This window comes from Ammospiza nelsoni, chromosome 6, assembly GCF_027579445.1.
Source record: "Ammospiza nelsoni isolate bAmmNel1 chromosome 6, bAmmNel1.pri, whole genome shotgun sequence".
In the NCBI taxonomy this organism is placed as follows: Eukaryota; Metazoa; Chordata; class Aves; order Passeriformes; family Passerellidae; genus Ammospiza; species Ammospiza nelsoni.
The window spans coordinates 48023364-48040870 of NC_080638.1; the positions used below are offsets into that span (position 1 = coordinate 48023364).

At 35.6% G+C, this 17507-nt stretch overlaps 1 protein-coding gene across 2 annotated transcripts in view; it reads right to left on the reverse strand.

Annotated features, from left to right (window-relative positions):
* Window positions 1-17507, reverse strand: part of TTC7B (tetratricopeptide repeat domain 7B) — a 117343-nt gene that overhangs the window by 38989 nt on the left and 60847 nt on the right. For both annotated transcript variants that reach the window (XM_059474755.1, XM_059474756.1), the window contains 2 exons: window positions 5070-5186; window positions 835-932 (listed from right to left, as the gene is read on the reverse strand). In XM_059474755.1, coding sequence (XP_059330738.1) covers window positions 835-932; window positions 5070-5186 — 215 coding nt within the window. The remainder of the gene's footprint in view (window positions 1-834; window positions 933-5069; window positions 5187-17507) is intronic.

Sequence of the window (17507 nt, forward strand, 5' to 3'; positions counted from 1 at the left end):
GAAGGTCCCATAGAAAGCATTCTTGTTGTTTTAAAACCCAGAAAAAAGAAAATTCAATATTTAGAACACAAGTAAGATATGGCAAAAGTTTTGAAATTAGCAGCATCATGATAATTCCTTCTGCAATCTCCTCAGAATGCATGGCTCGTGTACTTTTTGATTGCCTAATTTCTAAGGAATATTCGTTTGCACTGGGATAACTGAATATATTAATACAGGCAAATTATATATTGTCAGTATTTACTGACATGTAACAATATTAGTTTTTATGTGGCATATCTGTGCACCAGTTTTTTATATGTATGCAAAAATACCACAGTATGTTTGATTTATGACAAATACATTTTGCTTATAATGTCAAAGTAAGTCCACAGTAAGCCTAGCCACCCATGTAATTATATTTTAACATATATTTGAGATTTTAATTAATAAAAACAATGTTTTTTGTTCTTTTGAGATTCAAAGTTCTTTGAATTTTTTTTAAATTTATCTTTTAAACAAAAATGCGCAAATATCAAACGAACGAAAATCACAGGACTTTGGCAAGTAGGCTAGTTCAGCATACTAATTTTTAGCCCTTGCATAAGGAAATAGTACTAAACTCAGCAAGATCCATAACATAGATATTTTAATTTACAGAGAACATCGTCAGCAAGTACTTTATAAATTAAAAACAAGAAAAAGAAATCTTATATCACACAATGTCTACTTTCACTTATATGACAATAATGAAAATATAACTTCATTTTGCAAAATCAAAAAAAAATAAGTGATGGAAAATCTAGCTATGGGCAGATCACTTAACCTATTTTATTGTTCATATGCATTTCTTACCTGTATCAGGATCACTGAAATCTGGGAATGTAATTGTATTGAGCTGTCGTCTGTCAGCAATAGCTCTGTCTAACAAGCTGCTCCCACGTCCAGAATCACTGTAATGAAGTACAGAAATTGTAAGCTATTAAAATACAAAATTATATACTGATATACAAGTTGCATGCTGCCCTACTCCCACAAAGATTCTTGCTATAAAAGTTACTGCTATGACCAAATTTAGTACCAAGCACCACTAACCACTCACAGAGCATTAAGCCAGTTGCATTAAAACAGAATTAAGCTGAGCAAAATTAAATCTTTATTTACTTCAGCAATTCTGTTTTCATAATTAATACAACCAAAAAGGGAATAGTGGCTTTTAGTTTAATTCATAACTAACACCTGCACCGAAAGTATCCATTGTGCCTTGAATATGATATGGGGTACAGGTTTCACAGAAAGCTGAGAAGGCAGATATAAGTTTGAAAATCCACAGTTTCTCTGGAATGAATAGAAAGGCTAAAGCCAGGACATCCAATTTTAGGTAAAGATGTTATAAAGGGCTGGTTTAGTTTTGTGTTTTCAGTTTGTTTTTTATTTATATATGCACATATCCATATTAACTGCCTAATGTTCAACTTGACTCTAACAGCATAGCAGAACCATTTTGAACCCTTCTAACATCTCAGGAGCAAAGCAGTAGCTGTGATTTTTACTGAGTGCACCTGTGGGCAAATGTACTGCACTTCTACTTTAACAGTAAATCAGTATGTGCCCCTCAGGCTCCTTGTAAATATGCCTCCTGGAAAACTTACTGCTCCTAGAACTACTATTAAAAATTCAGCACAAGAACTGGGACTGAAGAACTAAGTGTTTTTCCTCCTTCAGATGAGGACACATTGAGACACATTGTCAGTAAAGTGTAAGGAAGCACATATGGGCATTCCTTCTTTAACATTCTATGGTTAATACAGTAATTTCATTTTTAGGATTGCTAAGTCTAGTACTATTCATTATCAATAAATATTTTCTTTCAAACCTCATTTAAAAAAACAAACCACCCACAAACTTAAAAGTAATTAAGCTTTAAAGCAGTTGAACTGCTAACCCAACTTAGCAGAGTGCAATCTTTTGTCTGATTCTTCTGAAGAGAAAGAACTGTACAAAATTCCTAGTTTAAAGTAAAGCCTGAGAAACTTCAATCTAAACTGCAAGCCTGGAATTCAAAACATCTCCCCATTTGCCTTAATTTTACAACAGCATCCTTCGGAATTTGGATTGAATTAATGGCAAGAAGTCTCCCAACAGTTCTTAATAGTTGCAAAAGTCAGTGAAACATCATTCCCTCCCTCTTTTTAGAGCTGTTACTAAAACAGTAGACTTAAAATTTTGCATTAGCATGACATTATTGCATTATTTCCTTACAAAATGACATCATTGTAGAAATCCAAGGAAACAGAGGGGAACTTTCTGGGCCACACATTATCAGCTATAGTTGTTACATCACTTGGTGTAAATTTTCAGTGGTAGTCACTTCCTCAATCCACATGCAATCCCATGCCAAATGTTGCTGATAAGTAGAGTCAGACCTACAGTCAATATCTTCTAAGCACAGCACTGGCACTGTGGTTTGTTCCTTTTTCAAATGCAAACCATGAAGTGGAAAAAAATTCAACTATTTTCTAATGCATTTTAAGCAGTAGACTAAAGGCAGACCCTTAAATCTTCCAAGCCTTCCACCACAAAATAATTTTAAAATTCATATTAACCATCTTATGAGAAAAAAGTTTGTATTTCAATTAAAGACAAAAGTTCCATATTGACTGAATAAAGGTAATTCACAGTATTGCATTTGGCCCTTTTTAAGGTATGTCTAGGTATTTGTGATTTATTTTTATTATTAAAATATTATTGGGGACTCTAAACTCATATTCCCACTAAATCTGATTCACTGCAGAAGAAATATTTAATATAAACCACAGCTTATCAATAAAGTAAATTCTTATCTTATTGGGAAAAAGACACACCAAATTAATCTTCAGTCTAAATCATAATAGAAAAAGATATTTCAAGTAAGCATAAAAGATACTTAAATTTTTGAAGAACAACATTATAAACAGGTTTAAAATTATTAAAAGACCTTTTATTACTAGCTTAAAGAATTTTTTTTAAAAAGGCTTCCATTATTCCCAGTGGAGACATAATTTTCAAATGGTGCTTTGCAACAAAATGAAGTCAGTGTTAAAACAACAAAGGTTGAAAAATTAACATTTTCACAACATCATTCTTCTGTACAAGAGGAGTGCAGCTGGGTGAAAAGATTTTCCCAGTGACATTTCAGGTCTCAGTGATAATTGTTACCCCTGGATAAGAGCTGGATGGATCTGGATCACTGTGATACAATCTGTAGGTACTCAGTCCTTCCATTTCCCACAGACCAGCCAAAGGAAGACTCCAACTTGTTATCCTCATTCACTGCTTGATGTAACTCTGAATGTGTGATTTGGGAAATCTGGCTCCTTCTATCATGACACTTATCCACAGTTCCTGTTCATTCCATTCTGAATTTGATTTTAATGCACTACCATAACTTCAAGAAAAGACTTAGATGTCAAGATAAAAAAAATCAGTATGAAAAAAAAATCACATGAAAAGTAATCCTCACTAATTTTTCCACTTAGATCTTCTTGAAGGAGAATGGTGCCAAGGAGAGTTATCAAGCACTGCTGTTTGAAGCTGACACAGCCAAGAGTAAGTTTTCACAGTCCCTGCTGATGTCTGAAGGAGGTATTACTTAAAGTGTGTTTAACATGGCACAGTAGCTCTTAGCACAAGAACAAGAACAACAAGGCAGTAATGACAAGTTATGATTAGAGCCCTGATATGTGTAAAGGATATAACAGCAGAGATGGAAGGTGAAAAGTTGTGTTGGAGTACATGCAAAGCTAGTCTGAAATTAGGCTTGCACAGAAACTGTAGCTATTCTGCAAAGTGCAGCATTCTGATACTAAACTCTTAACCCTGCCTGCCCACACACACAACCAGCTAACTAAAATAAAGCACCACCCACTAGGTTAGAAGAGAAATTTTCTCCCTGGCCCCTACTCCACATTCAGTCACTTTGAATTGAAAAGATTCAGCTCAAACCTTTCTGGTTGCTGACATTTGCTTTCTGTAACCTGAGTGATGCTCCCTGCTCTACAATGCAGTGTCAGGGTCTCTCAATATGCTGTGATTGACTCAGGTGCCCTTCCAGGCTTTTCCTGCCACACCCTCCAATATTTGCTGCTCTGAATGCTCACTAGCTCCCAAAGCAGAGAAGCAGTTTGCCCTCTTCTGACATTAGGCCAACTCTCTCAGTCTTCTTAAAGAGATGCATGTGTTTATGTGACTGGACTCAAAGTGCAGCAAAAACTGAACGTCCATCATACTGCTACACAGGTATCTGATGCCACCTGGTACAAAGCTCTTCTGCTGTAGCATCTCTTCTCTAGAGGCTGTCAACCCTTCAAACTAGCGAGCAGGAAATTCTGCTTGTCTCCTTCTCCAGGTAGTTGATAAACATATTGAATAATACCAGCATGGATTTCTGCTAAGTGGCCTTCTCATTTGTTTCACAGCTAATCTAAATAGATTTGGCAAAGGACTTTCACAAAAACATTTTGGAAGCCCAAACAGGACTATAACAACTTATGTTTATATATTTGTTAATGCCTTCAAAGAAGCTAAATCGGTTCATAAGCAAGACCTCCCTTGAAAAAAACAGCCATGCTGACGATGCAAGCACATCATTTCTATCCATGTGACCACTGATGCTTCCATGGTTCTAATTAATGTCTTATCTTCTTACATATTATTCAGTGAAAACCCTTGAACTTAATTCCTACTACAGCAATCTCTCCACTAGCCAATATAAAAGACTACAACCATGATCAGGAAACAAAACAAGACCATGCCAGTACACTGAGAATTGGGTAACTCATTCCCAATCTGTATAACCAGTTACCCAATCTGTATAACCAGTCTTTATCATTGCAGAATTCAGTAGCTTTGGCATTTACCTCATAGAACCCTGGGTAGATTCACATGACCATCAACTGGTGTCTTTGAACCTCAGTCTCTAGATTTCCAGAGAATTTGTTTGTTTATATGAAATACCAAAACAAGTAAATGTAAGACTTCTGACACCTAATATTGCCCTGAAAAGCTACTAAGCAAGGTAGTGAGCAGCCCAGCACTCTCCAGCATCTTACCTTGGGTTAGTTAGATTGTAGCAGGATTTCCAAATCTGGAGCATGTGTTTACAGGTAAGGAGTGCTTCATCTGGGCCTCTGCATAGGGATTCCAATTTGACTTTTGTAAACAGCAATCTAGTGAAAAGGAAAAAGAAGTGAAAAGCGATTCCTATTCAAGAAAAAATATTTTAAAGACAGCATTACACCAAACTGGAGAAAACTAAATTTCAAATACAGTAATAATTAAAGCTTAATGAAGTAATTGCAATAAATATCTAATGCCATCAAAGTAACAGTGCTTTTTACAAGATGCCTTTTTCAACTGGACAGAACCAATAGGTGACAGGATTTTTATTTTAATTTTAAAAAAGTTATAAGACAATACTGAAATTAACAGTACCACAGGATTCCACAGCATGTATCAAGTTGCAGGCTCTTCACCAAGATTAACCTAGATAGCTTTCCCAGTTATTTAAAGAATATATATACAATGTGACAATAAAGGAGTTAGTCCATTAGTAGGCACATTTATAGGAGGCACAGCACCTAGAAACAGATAATACTATAAAAATACTAATTTAAAGGCAATTTTTAGCAAAATCGCAGATTAAAGAGCACAGAGCATATATAGGAGGAGAGCATGCATATAAAACTGTTAGCCTGTTTTAAAACCCAGGTGTACTTTGGCATTTTATTCTACTGCAACCTTAATCATACTAAGTGAAAAATTTATATGATTGCTCATATGGTTTGCGTGGGAAGACTGAGAAGGGTGTAGAAGGGGGAATGTGTGAAAGCTCAGAAGTTTCTTATCCCAAATACAAACTTGGAGGCTGCTAATAGTAACTGAGAAGTGCAGAGAGTTTTCTCAAGAATAAGAAATGACATCAAGTTATAGTAGTTAAATCTTCAGCATTGCACTGAACATCATTGGCAGAAACTACCCAGCATGAAAATCCAAAAGTGAATCACACAACCTTAAGTGTACAACGTGTGCATTGTGGGAGTGAGGAAGAAACCAAAGGCAATTTGCTGTGTTAGTCAAGAAAATGAGCACCTGCCAGGTACATAAGGTCGTAAGAAGTCTCCCTTGATGTCTTGTAAGAATGTAGAGCAGTATAATCACTCTGTAATGTAGAGCAGTCATACTAGCTTAGCTTTCTTCCTATCAGTAAACTGGATTTGAGTATAAAGGGAATATATGGATAATTTAAAGTTGCATTTCATTTGGCAGGGATGTCCTCTCTAGATACTCATTTTACAGTGACTGTATCACTGAAAGAAAATCATGTCCACGTCTGTCTGTCATTTTACTGAAAAGAGAAGGAAATATGACAAACAACATCCTCCTTCCTCCACACTCCCCTCATCTACTCTATCCTTAACACATGCACATGCAAGCCTCATCCAAACAGCAAGAACTAGGCATCAAAACCTGAAACCAAAATCACAGGAATATGTCTCATACAACCCCTTTCCTTCTTCTCTGTAAGATGGTACATTTGACAGTTTGAAGAGCCTAGAGAAGCTCAATTTCTTAAAATTTGTGATCATAAAGCATTTTACAAAAGTTATGGAACATAATCAATTCAGAAGCACTGAATTTGCAAGTCATTCTAGAGTCAATAACCATAATATATACTGTATTATGTACAGTGTACCGATAGACTGAATTTCCATTAACAGTATTCAGGCATTTAAGAATTTTAGAAATTTTGTAGCAGAGGGAAGGCACAGGGTCAGCAAAATGTTAAGATTCAACAAGCAAAATTTAAAAGGAAAAATGGAGCAGGGAATAGAAAAGGAGGGGATTTGGTTATTAAGAAACTACTTAAAAACACAAGTACAACATAACAGGAATCAGTGCAACAAAAATGTTGGAACCTGGGCTACTTGTGTAGGATTCAACGTCAAAACAGCAGAAGACAAATACACTTGTATAAGAATAAAAGCAACACATCAGTTTTGTGTTTTTGGATGCACGTTGCAACATCATTCCTGTTTCTTGTGCATTACGGGAGTCAACAGGAGAGGGTTTCCAAAATACAAACAACAAACTGAGTATATGATGGAAAAATATTCACAATTCTAATAAAGAAAGGCTAGGATATTGTATCTAATAAAGTACACTGGTGTAGGATAATCCACACTATAGAAAAAATAATCTAGTGAGTAGAAAAGGTTGCATTTATAAAGCCACCTAGAGCAGCTTCCCTGGACCAAATTAATATTTGGACTATAAATCTTAAAAGAACTAAGACACCTCAGAAAACTGAAACATGATGTTAATAATAAATTTAAAACCTGCCAACTAAGCATACCTGACAAATGGGGGAAGGAAGGGACGAGGAAGGAGGCAGCAGAAAGAAGGAACAGCATGTGACAAAGAGGTCTCCCATATTACCTTAATTTTATCAAGTTCCTTTGAAACATGGCTGGAGGTATAACAGCTCAGGGACAAGTATTACCAGGAAAGTTTTAGAAACCAAGAGGTAGGTTATCTGAAAAAAGATTTTCTGAAAGGTCAACTTCAAGCATCTGTGAAAACAGGTCTTCTGGAACACAGCCTACATTACAGACACAGAGAATTTTAAACCTTACAAGAAGTTTTGATACACTACTAAAATGATGAAGAACAGATAGAAACCACCAAGTGATAGGATGATAAAAATTAAGCTGTATATTTTAAGAGCATCATTATCTGTTTGTGCCTGTTTGACAATCAGAAGTTTAAACTACTGGCACGTGGTGGAATAGTACTCCATTAAGAATAGAAGTACTGAAGAAAAAACAATATTCAAAAAAGAAATTAAGAGTAGAACAAGGTTTGTCAGAGATGTATAATAAATACAACAGATAAGAACAGAAATCTCTTTGGGTCAAATTCTTTGGGGAAAGGAAGTTGGTAAAACAGGTTCTTTCAAAGACAGACTAATAGGCCATTTGTTCCAGCAACAGTGTTTTCTGTGGATGCAGATCTTTAACATAGCTAAAAATAAAGTCAATTGTATCATTTTAGTAGACTAATTACCCAGACACAAAATGAAGAACAAATCAAACTCTTAAGTGGAAAGACTTAGTTATTTTTGGAGCTAATAGCTGATAAATTTATGAAATAGCTACTGAAGCAGCAAATGACTCCATTACTTGAAGACTGTTCTCACTAACTAATGAGGATATTATAAAACAGCTGCTCATAACCTAATCCACACATTACTGGATTTTTATTTCAATAAAGAATGAAAAATTCCAAACAGGTTTATAATTAGGTCTTTGAATGTCAGTGACAAATAACTTGATAGTGAAGGTTAGCAAAGACATCCAAGATACAGCAGAAGCCTGGTGTTTAACACAAGGATGCTCAAACATTTAAGGATCTGTGTCTCAAGTTGAATGGGTAAAACTCCACGTGTGACATGCTAATCATTGAGAAGATGTGCAAGTAAGACATCAGAAATGTGCAGAGATCCTACCAAGAACAACAGGGGACAGGCAGGCGACAAAAGAGCAACACAAAAAGATGCATCTTATGTACATTAGTAAAAAGCAAAGCTAAACTCACTTGAACAGTAGTACACTAAAATTACAGTATTTTAAGGCTTTTTTGAATCAAAGTAGAAAAAAGGAGAAAATGTGTTTACTAAATGGGGATGAATATTAAGAATATTCAGGAATGAACACCAACCTTCAACATAATCTTTACCTATGTTGTCTGAGATATGAAAACTACAACAAATGGGGAACAGGAACACTTTAAGAATTACTAAAGTTAAGGCAGTCAAAAATAATCCATTTCTCAGAATTATGGAAACAATGATGCATAGGATTGTCCTTTTCAAAGCAAAACTTCAAAGAAAATCTCACTTCTGGAATGAGTGGGAAAGAACATCTATATTGCCAATGATTTTGCCAGGAGGGAAGGAGCATTAAACAACCCATGTAACCATTATTCCAAACCAGAGCTGCCTATCAGCTGGGCTCATCAAAGTAAGACAGCTGTGAAGAGGCCAGGTGCAATTCAGGGACTACTCACTGGAACAGAAGGAGAAAGACACAGTGGCATTGTACAATATCCCAGTGAGAGCACACCTGGAATGTTATATGAAATTCTCATTGGAACAGCTGAAAAACTCACACACTTGAGGAATTTCAAATTGGAGCAGCTTCACAGAAAGCCTGTAAGGGTTTACTGGAAACTACACAGTACAAAAAATACTTAATTTAGGCAGTCTAGCAGAAAAAAAGTAAGCCAAGAAGAGGTACAAATTCTTTCAATAAATACAGATGAGACATGCAGCAGGAAGGGAAAAGAACAATTTATCTAGAGGAAATTGTTTCCACAAAAACAAGTATATCTAAAGGCCATTCAGACTACTAAAACACTAAGGGTGGGAATCAGGTCTCCTAATTCATAATTAGGTTGTAGAAAAGACTGCTTTCTCACAGTTTGTTTTGTCTTCACCACAGAAGAGGTGGTGCAAATAAATAACCTAACTTCTTAAAATACAACTGGTAAGTTCATGAAAAGTATTACAGATAGGACCACTATAATAATGGGGCCTTATACTATCTAAGGTTCTGGCTACTACTATTCTATACTACTATAGTATTGCCTAATCAGTGCAAACTAATCTATTAATCCATGATCTCAAGCTTTCTTTACCATCCAACCAGTGTAATTTGTAGCAAAGAATTTATGAATCTCCAAAATAGAATTGTTGTCCTAATTCTCATCCAGCCCGTTTCACTTTTTGAAAATGCTGCAACCACCCCAATTTTCTTCCACAGCAACTCTCTTACAATGTCAGAAGATCAAGAGAAGTTAATTGGTCCAATACTGGCTTAAGCTATTGAAGGTATTTCTAATCCGTTGAATGAAACAAAAATCTGAAGTATGGAAGACTGAGCTCTACTATGTGACAAGTAACACTACTAATGCTGAAAAATCTTGGCTGTTTCAGTGAACAGATACTGCTTACCTCAAGCATCATTTTAAAACCTGCTGTTTTGCTTTTGGGATCAAGTCAGCAATTTCCACAAGTTGCTGTGCACTGTAAGAGCACAAGGGCTTGGATCAGCCATAGCTGGATATCTGTATTTAATTCACTACTGCATGGATGAGACCTGCCTTACATTCTGTGATCCTTTCTTCAAATCAAGCAACATGACACACTGTGATGCTTCCCCAGACCTGCCTGCTACAGCCCTGTCACTCAATGCAGTAGAAATCAGGAATCTCCCTAAAGTCCCTCAGACTAAGCAACATCCTACAGGAAACTTATAGTTCCACTAGACTTCTTTTGAAGAGTCCAAATTCCCATTTCCTGATCAAAACTGATCAGAATGCTCTATTTTCAGTTAGTGTTGGAAGCAAATTTCATTATTATTCTCTTATTTTACAAATTATTTACATTGGTCAGAGCTTGAAGAAAATAAGAAAGAGTTGTATACAATACTTAAAAGTATGTGCATTGAAAATTAAAGTGTAAAACACCAAAAGCCTTGCTGGGAAACCTAAGAACCATACTAGGAGAAGAAAATTTAAAAGAAAGCATCAAATCTCCTTGCTTAGAATGCAGGATTAAAAATGCAACTACTTTGGTTTATGTTTAACCTACTTGGAATAAACTTAGTAAGTTTTTAGAGAACCTTTTTAAATAATTGAAGAGTTTGCTGAGAGTAACTTCAGCTAACAGTATTTTTTACATAACAATCAATTATTAAAAATGTTTGGAAATAATTAATATACTGGCAGTCCCATAAATATGGGTACAAGCAACAAACAAGCCACACAAAGTATCAAACAACAGCCTGATCTCCCAGAAAACCACATCAATTTATAAAATAGCTTAACTGGAATAATAAACTTTATATATAATCAATTCTGATATATGGTCTGTTACTTATGAGAGCATAAAAGAAAGGCAGCAAATATCAGTTCTGTGTGGAATTATATAATACTGCATTTTTCACTTTTAAGTGCTTACTTGATATATTCCACAACTTCAAATCCTCCAATGCTAGAAGAATTCAAAAGAAGTTCTGGCTTTTAAACCAAGCACTATATTAAAAAAGCAAAGAAAACCCCCTAAAAAAAGCAACCTCCACAAAAACTATCAAACAAACAACACCCCCAAAAAACCCCCTCACTAAGTCTAATCCCATGACTTGTAAATTTCTAGACTAACTAGTTTGACAATAATTCTGCACAAAAAAAAAAAAAAAAAACACAAAAAGGATGATGCAGAATGTAATGCTAAAGATACTGAACTGTGAAAATAAACTCTTTTTTAGCAGATAAATGTAGACTTCAGATTACCTGAATTTAAGGGAAAAATAAATATGGTGATGTAGAGCTCACATTCACCTGCATACTTCATATAGTTTGATGTCCTTTCTGTAACAAACTGTGATAGTGTCAACTGCTTGTGCAAATTAAAGCAGGCTAACTTTGAAACCCCACAGAATAATTGAAGTGGGAAAGCAGTACACAGAATGCACAAAATTAAGGTGGAACAAATATTATTCAAAATTGATTATCTGCAAGAATTTAAATGTATTGACCTTTCCAGAAAAAGTGTTAGTAAGTCATTCCTTGCACTCAACAATTACATACATAGGAAAACTTCTGATGATTGACAGGAACCATAAGAAATGAGGAAGTAGGAGGGAAGCCAAACCTTGGCATGGTCAGTTTTCTCTGTGTCAGTACATGCTGTGAGCAAGTGCCCTTCTAAAATCCTTGTCATTACTCATAAATGAATAGTTTAGAAGAAAAAAGCTAAAATTAGAAGAAACTCCTGAAGTTCCCAGTGTTTATCTTATTCACAATCCAGATTTTGACAATAGTTTATTGTCTGCAAGTTGATAGCTTCTTTTAGAAGGAGAAGGTAGGGCTGACTGCCTTAGAATTCTTTACTTGAGAATTTCAGTTGAATCCAACAGGACTCTAATTTACAAGTAATATACCCCCTAATGAAAAGATCCTTATAAAACACAGTAGGAAACTTCCTGAAGAAACTGTTCAGCAGCATGGCTTAATAGCTGTCAGGCCAAATTTCTTTCTAAAAATTAAATATATAGGTATTGGAACAAATACATGTGTCTTTGCAATCTATATGTGGAAACATATCATAAAAATATCTAACCAAGAGGCAAATAAGAATGCCAGCAAACAGGTAGTTGAATCAAAGTCCCCAGTGAAGCAATTATGCTCAAAGTAATTAACACAACCTTTCCCAAGAGATGTGATGCAGGTGCTTCTCTGTGTAATGATGTAATAAATGTTATTGAAATACTTTGTGGAGTTCTGGCTCACATGTGATGAAAACTGGCTACAGTGCAAGGCATAACTGAAAGGCTGGAGAACATGCCCTTACTGCCAGCAAGTTCTATGATGTCCTTATGAGAAAGGATACTGGGAGGTGGTCTTCTTTCAAAGCTACCATCAAAAGAGTGGAGTCACCAGGATTGCAGAGGGATTAGTAAATTATGATATAAAAACCAACGGCTGGAAAGAAACCAAGCAGGGATCAATTGAAATTAAAAACAAAAATGTAGTCTTAATGAAGAGCGCAACTCCAACACTGAAACAAGCCACCACATGCTACAATGGTTTCTCCAGGTTTTGATGTGTTCTTATAAAGACTGAAGTTCTCTGGAAGGGATGCTTTAGCTAAACCTATATTAATATAAAAAGTAAAGCAAATGTAGGAACTTCTAACATATAGACAGTCAGGGGGTTTAAGATTTGATCCTTCTGGCCTCAAACTATTAATTCAAGCATCCAGTTTTGACAGCTGTCCCTTTAAAACTTGCTGTAGAAAGCTTATAGCTGGTTTCACATTACTCCACTCTCAAATACCTGCCTCATCAGCAAAACACAAAATGGCACAATTGTAAAAATTCAACCTACAGGGAGAATGACAAATGAAATTGGACAGACTATGAAAGACATATAAATTTATAAAGGATGTATTTATTCATTCAGTGATCTTAGATGCATCCATGATCATCAAAGTACAGGAATAAACTTATAGAGGTGTCTTCTGCAATTGCAAAGTGAGCTGCTGCACAGTCTACTCCATGTTGAGTATTCAAGGAAAGTTCCATTATCAGGAAAGACATAAATATAAATTGTTCATTATAAAACATGAAAAATCATCATTTGTAAGTACCTTGAAATCACTAAATGCACAACACTGGCAACAGGAGGTCAAGCAAACAAATCTAGTTTTTTAAAAATCTCCAGGAAAACATTTAGCTTAATAAAAAAATAAATGTCCTGAACGGTTTCTCAATCAGTCACCAAACCTTCTCCAACACTGGCTGCACAGATCCCAAGTACTGGGAAGCCCATACACACAGAAACATGGATGAAGTAAAAATAGACTGCTCAGACTGCTATTTGAAGCATGACTCTCTAAAAAGCATAAGAAGCAAAAAACCAGCCCTCAAGCCCCAAAAAACCACAATTTTGTGAAAATCATGAATAGGTATGTTTGGTATCCATTGGATGGCCTTCATTGCACCCTATAATTCCCCATATATTTGTTCCCAAAGCAGTCAGATGTGTGATTTTTGGTGCAGTGTATGTATACTGTATTCCAGATTATGAACTCAATGTCCTTAAGAAAATGTAGATCTCTAAACTATAATGAAGATAGCTTCTGACTAAAGCCAGAACAAATTAGTTGTACTTGAAAACTTTTTGTTTGCCTGCCTTGAATTCCCTGCAGCATCCAGCTCATGACCCAAACTGGGATTCTTTCAATCAAGTTTCAAAGAATCGACAGCCTAGCAAACATAATTCAGGGGTAAGACCCTGAGGCCAATGACCAATTTGTTATATAAAGTAATATCTACCTATCAACAATGTCTTTTTTAATGGACCATTCAGTAAAAGCATACAACAACAACCAAAGGGGAAGAAGGGTGGGGGAGTGAGATAGAAGAGCCCAGGATAAAAAGAACAAACACAAGCAAATGATACTGTGTTTCATGACTTACAGAAAAATCATTCCTGAGAACTAATTCATTTAACTCCCAATATAAACAGGATCAAAATTTAATTAATTTGAAAATTCATGTTGTCAAATATTGGCAAGAATGCATTCATAAACCTGAAAGGCATGATTTTGGCATGCATAGAACATCACTACTTCTTGTCCAATCTTACATTATCACCCTTTCCTCAAATAATTCCCAGTGCTCTATTTATCAAGGGAAAAAACCCACAAAAGCACAAGTTTTTCCAGCACCACATTCTGCAGTGCAACTACAACTGACCTTGGGAAAGCAGAACAGGGTAGTCTGTTTCCTTCAGTTGATAAACCTCTTCCTGTCCCACAAAACATTTTGTGTATGTGTATAATCCTACACTGCCTGTACTAACCAGCTCTTTTTCATGCCCACCTGGACGTTTCCAAGAAGGAAACAAGTTTTTTACTCACTGAACTGAGAGAAATGTTAAAAGGTCCTGTGATTCTGGGAAATCTAATGCAGCTCAAAAGAGCCCCTGAGGGTCAGGAAGCAAAGATTTAATAGTTTTCAGAGGAATGACATATTGGCCTGATGCTTCTGTGAAATATTCTTGGAAGAAAAAAAAATTTCCATCACACTTCAAGAAATGTAAATGTTTAAACTGTGAACTAAGTCTTCAGTTGTCTTCAAACCTGTTACCATATGCCTTTCCTTTTTGAGTGTACTTAACATTAAAATAACATGCTTGCACTCCTCAAATAACCCATCTGCTGTTCCTACTTCTGCTACTTTAAAAGCTTGTCAGCTGCTATCCATTGCAGTTCAATTTTTAGCATAAAATTAACAATTTACTATTTATTTTGCCTAATTACACTAATTGTAGGCATTATATCTGTATTTAAGTGCCCCAGCATTTTAAATATTAAGGGAACCTCAAACAGTTAAGATTAAGAAAACAATACTTCTCTAGGAAACCTGACTCCATCTCTCTTGACTGAGATTAATTATGTTTTAAATGATATAAAAATATATGTAATAATTATGCATTAAAAACAGAAATGTTTCAAGATTTCACATCATTCAATACACCACAAAGATATAAATTCCTTGTAACAAACAGATAAAAGAAAGAGGCTATTGTAAATAAGGCTGCTCAGGTAATTGCACATGCAGGATAAATATTGTATATATCACAAGGCAAATATGAACCAATGCAACACAACCACCACTATCTTGCATCACCCTGAACACACCCTCAGACTGGAATGCACACCTCTGGGACAGCTTACACATTTAGAGTAGGAAACCACTGGATTAATAGAAATGAAACTCAAGGAAAACCCAAGCAACTGAGACCTGAAGCTCCGCTCATGGCTTTAGCAATTTAGGATATGTTGTGGCTCCTTCCTGCCCAGTCTCACATCCAGGGAAGCACATCCTGGCTTCCGTTTCAGGAGGAGAAAGGGATCATCTCACTCAGCTTCCCATATAGTTTGATGGTTAAACATGGACTCTGAGCTACGTCATTTGTGGGTTAAAATCCTGTCAAGCTGGAGAACTGAATTTCCTATTTCTACTACTGGACAAGCTCCTAATGAAAGGAGAAAACCCTTAACTTTCAATGAAATCAAACACAGTAGCACCTGATTGGGATTACCTATTCAGGTTTATTAGTGCTGGCACCTTATTCCCACCCATCTCAGTATTGACATTGAGTACAGTATTCATACTTCTCAGGATCTTAACCTGTTCAGTAATCTTTTGTCTAGAGATCTTTTTGTCCCTAGAGTAAAGCATGCTCAGATTGCAGGAGGCTTCAAAGATCAGCTAGCATTTAAAAGGAGATTGATTATATTCACACAGCTGATTTCTTTATAAATAGAGTGGCTACAACCTAGCAATTTAAGACTACAAGAAGTTTGAAAAAATAGTGTTATAAATAGTCAGCAAATAACTTTCTTTTTAGTATCTCTGAAAAATATTACTACATATTTTACTTTTACAGGTTTCTTGGATTTTTGTCAATAGTTTTCCCAATACCTATTCATATCTCAGAGCAAACTGCACATTTATGCTGCCAATATAATGAATATAGGAGGAACAAGCAACTTTCTATTCAAAGAAAAAGCTATACCTTGCTGCTAAAAGCCCAGTGTGTTTGCTCATTCCTTCCATTTCTTTAGATAATGATTGGACAGAATTCTTTGGGTCTGAGGAATTTCCTTCTACTTATTGACCTGAGATGCCCAGGGCAAAATCATGATCTGACTGGCCAACTCTCTAGCTTTATAGTGCAGGAAGGGTAATATTAATTGCAGATCCAAAGGTATGCTTGCCGTACACTTCAAATATTGAACTTGAACTCCAGGAATGCACCAGGTTTTCAAATGTCAAAAACTGACAGACAATATATTTTCTAATTGATTACAACAGAAGAGTGCTGGAAAGGAGCCACTTCTCTGCATTATTCATGGTGTATCCTATGAGTTTCTTGCAACCTCTGGCATTTTACAAAGATGTAGTATTAAACTTGTGAAAATGTAGATATTTTTTAAAGCAATGCAAAACAAAAAGAAGATGCAGCTGTGAAGAGAGCGAAAACAGCACTCAGGGCAGCGTTGCAACAACAGCATACAGAGGTATGTAGATAGGAATAATGCACAAGAAATGAGAGAAATAAGAAATAACATAAATCACAAGCACTATGCTTTAATATTTCCAAGTATAGAGATTCATTACTCTGCAAAGCCATCACAGTATCAATTTACATAAAGCTGTGGTAAAGTATCCTAACAGAAACACAGAGAATACCAAGAGAACTCTTATAGTATTTAGCTTACTGGATTGCAGACATAAGTGAAATATAAAGCATAAAGACATCTGAAGTGTTTATAAAACCCAATAAAGCACCACAGGAAAATAACAAAATGTTTCAGTGTATCTAAAAATCAGCAAGCTGTAGAGGATCACTAGAGGATCTATTCCCAGTCTACCAGGAAATACCATGAGATTATATTGTTTACAGAAGTTGCAAAATAAGAACATGGATTCAGCAATACACTAAGCAGTTGTGTTTTGTATTCTATATATATGCACGTATATGTTGTCAACCATTTCAAGAGCATTACATATAGTTTTCAAAAGCTGATAAATCCTTGTGAAAATAACCCAGTTACATGACAGAATCAATCCAAATTTATATTATTGACCAGATGTGCCTGTCTGGCTGTCAGTATCAATTGGAGAGAGCAGACAAGAAATCTCAATCATATTTTCGACTTCTCTGTGAAATTGACAGCACTAAAAACAAGACTCAGAGAGACTTTCTAGAGATACATTTAACTGTTTCACCTTGGATTCTTTAGCATTTGTTACTGCATCTGATGGTGATTACTATTGCCAAGAAATTCCTAGATCTGTAGCAGTACGCTGTAACACAGTACACTGTATCACCACAGAGTCTCTATTATACAA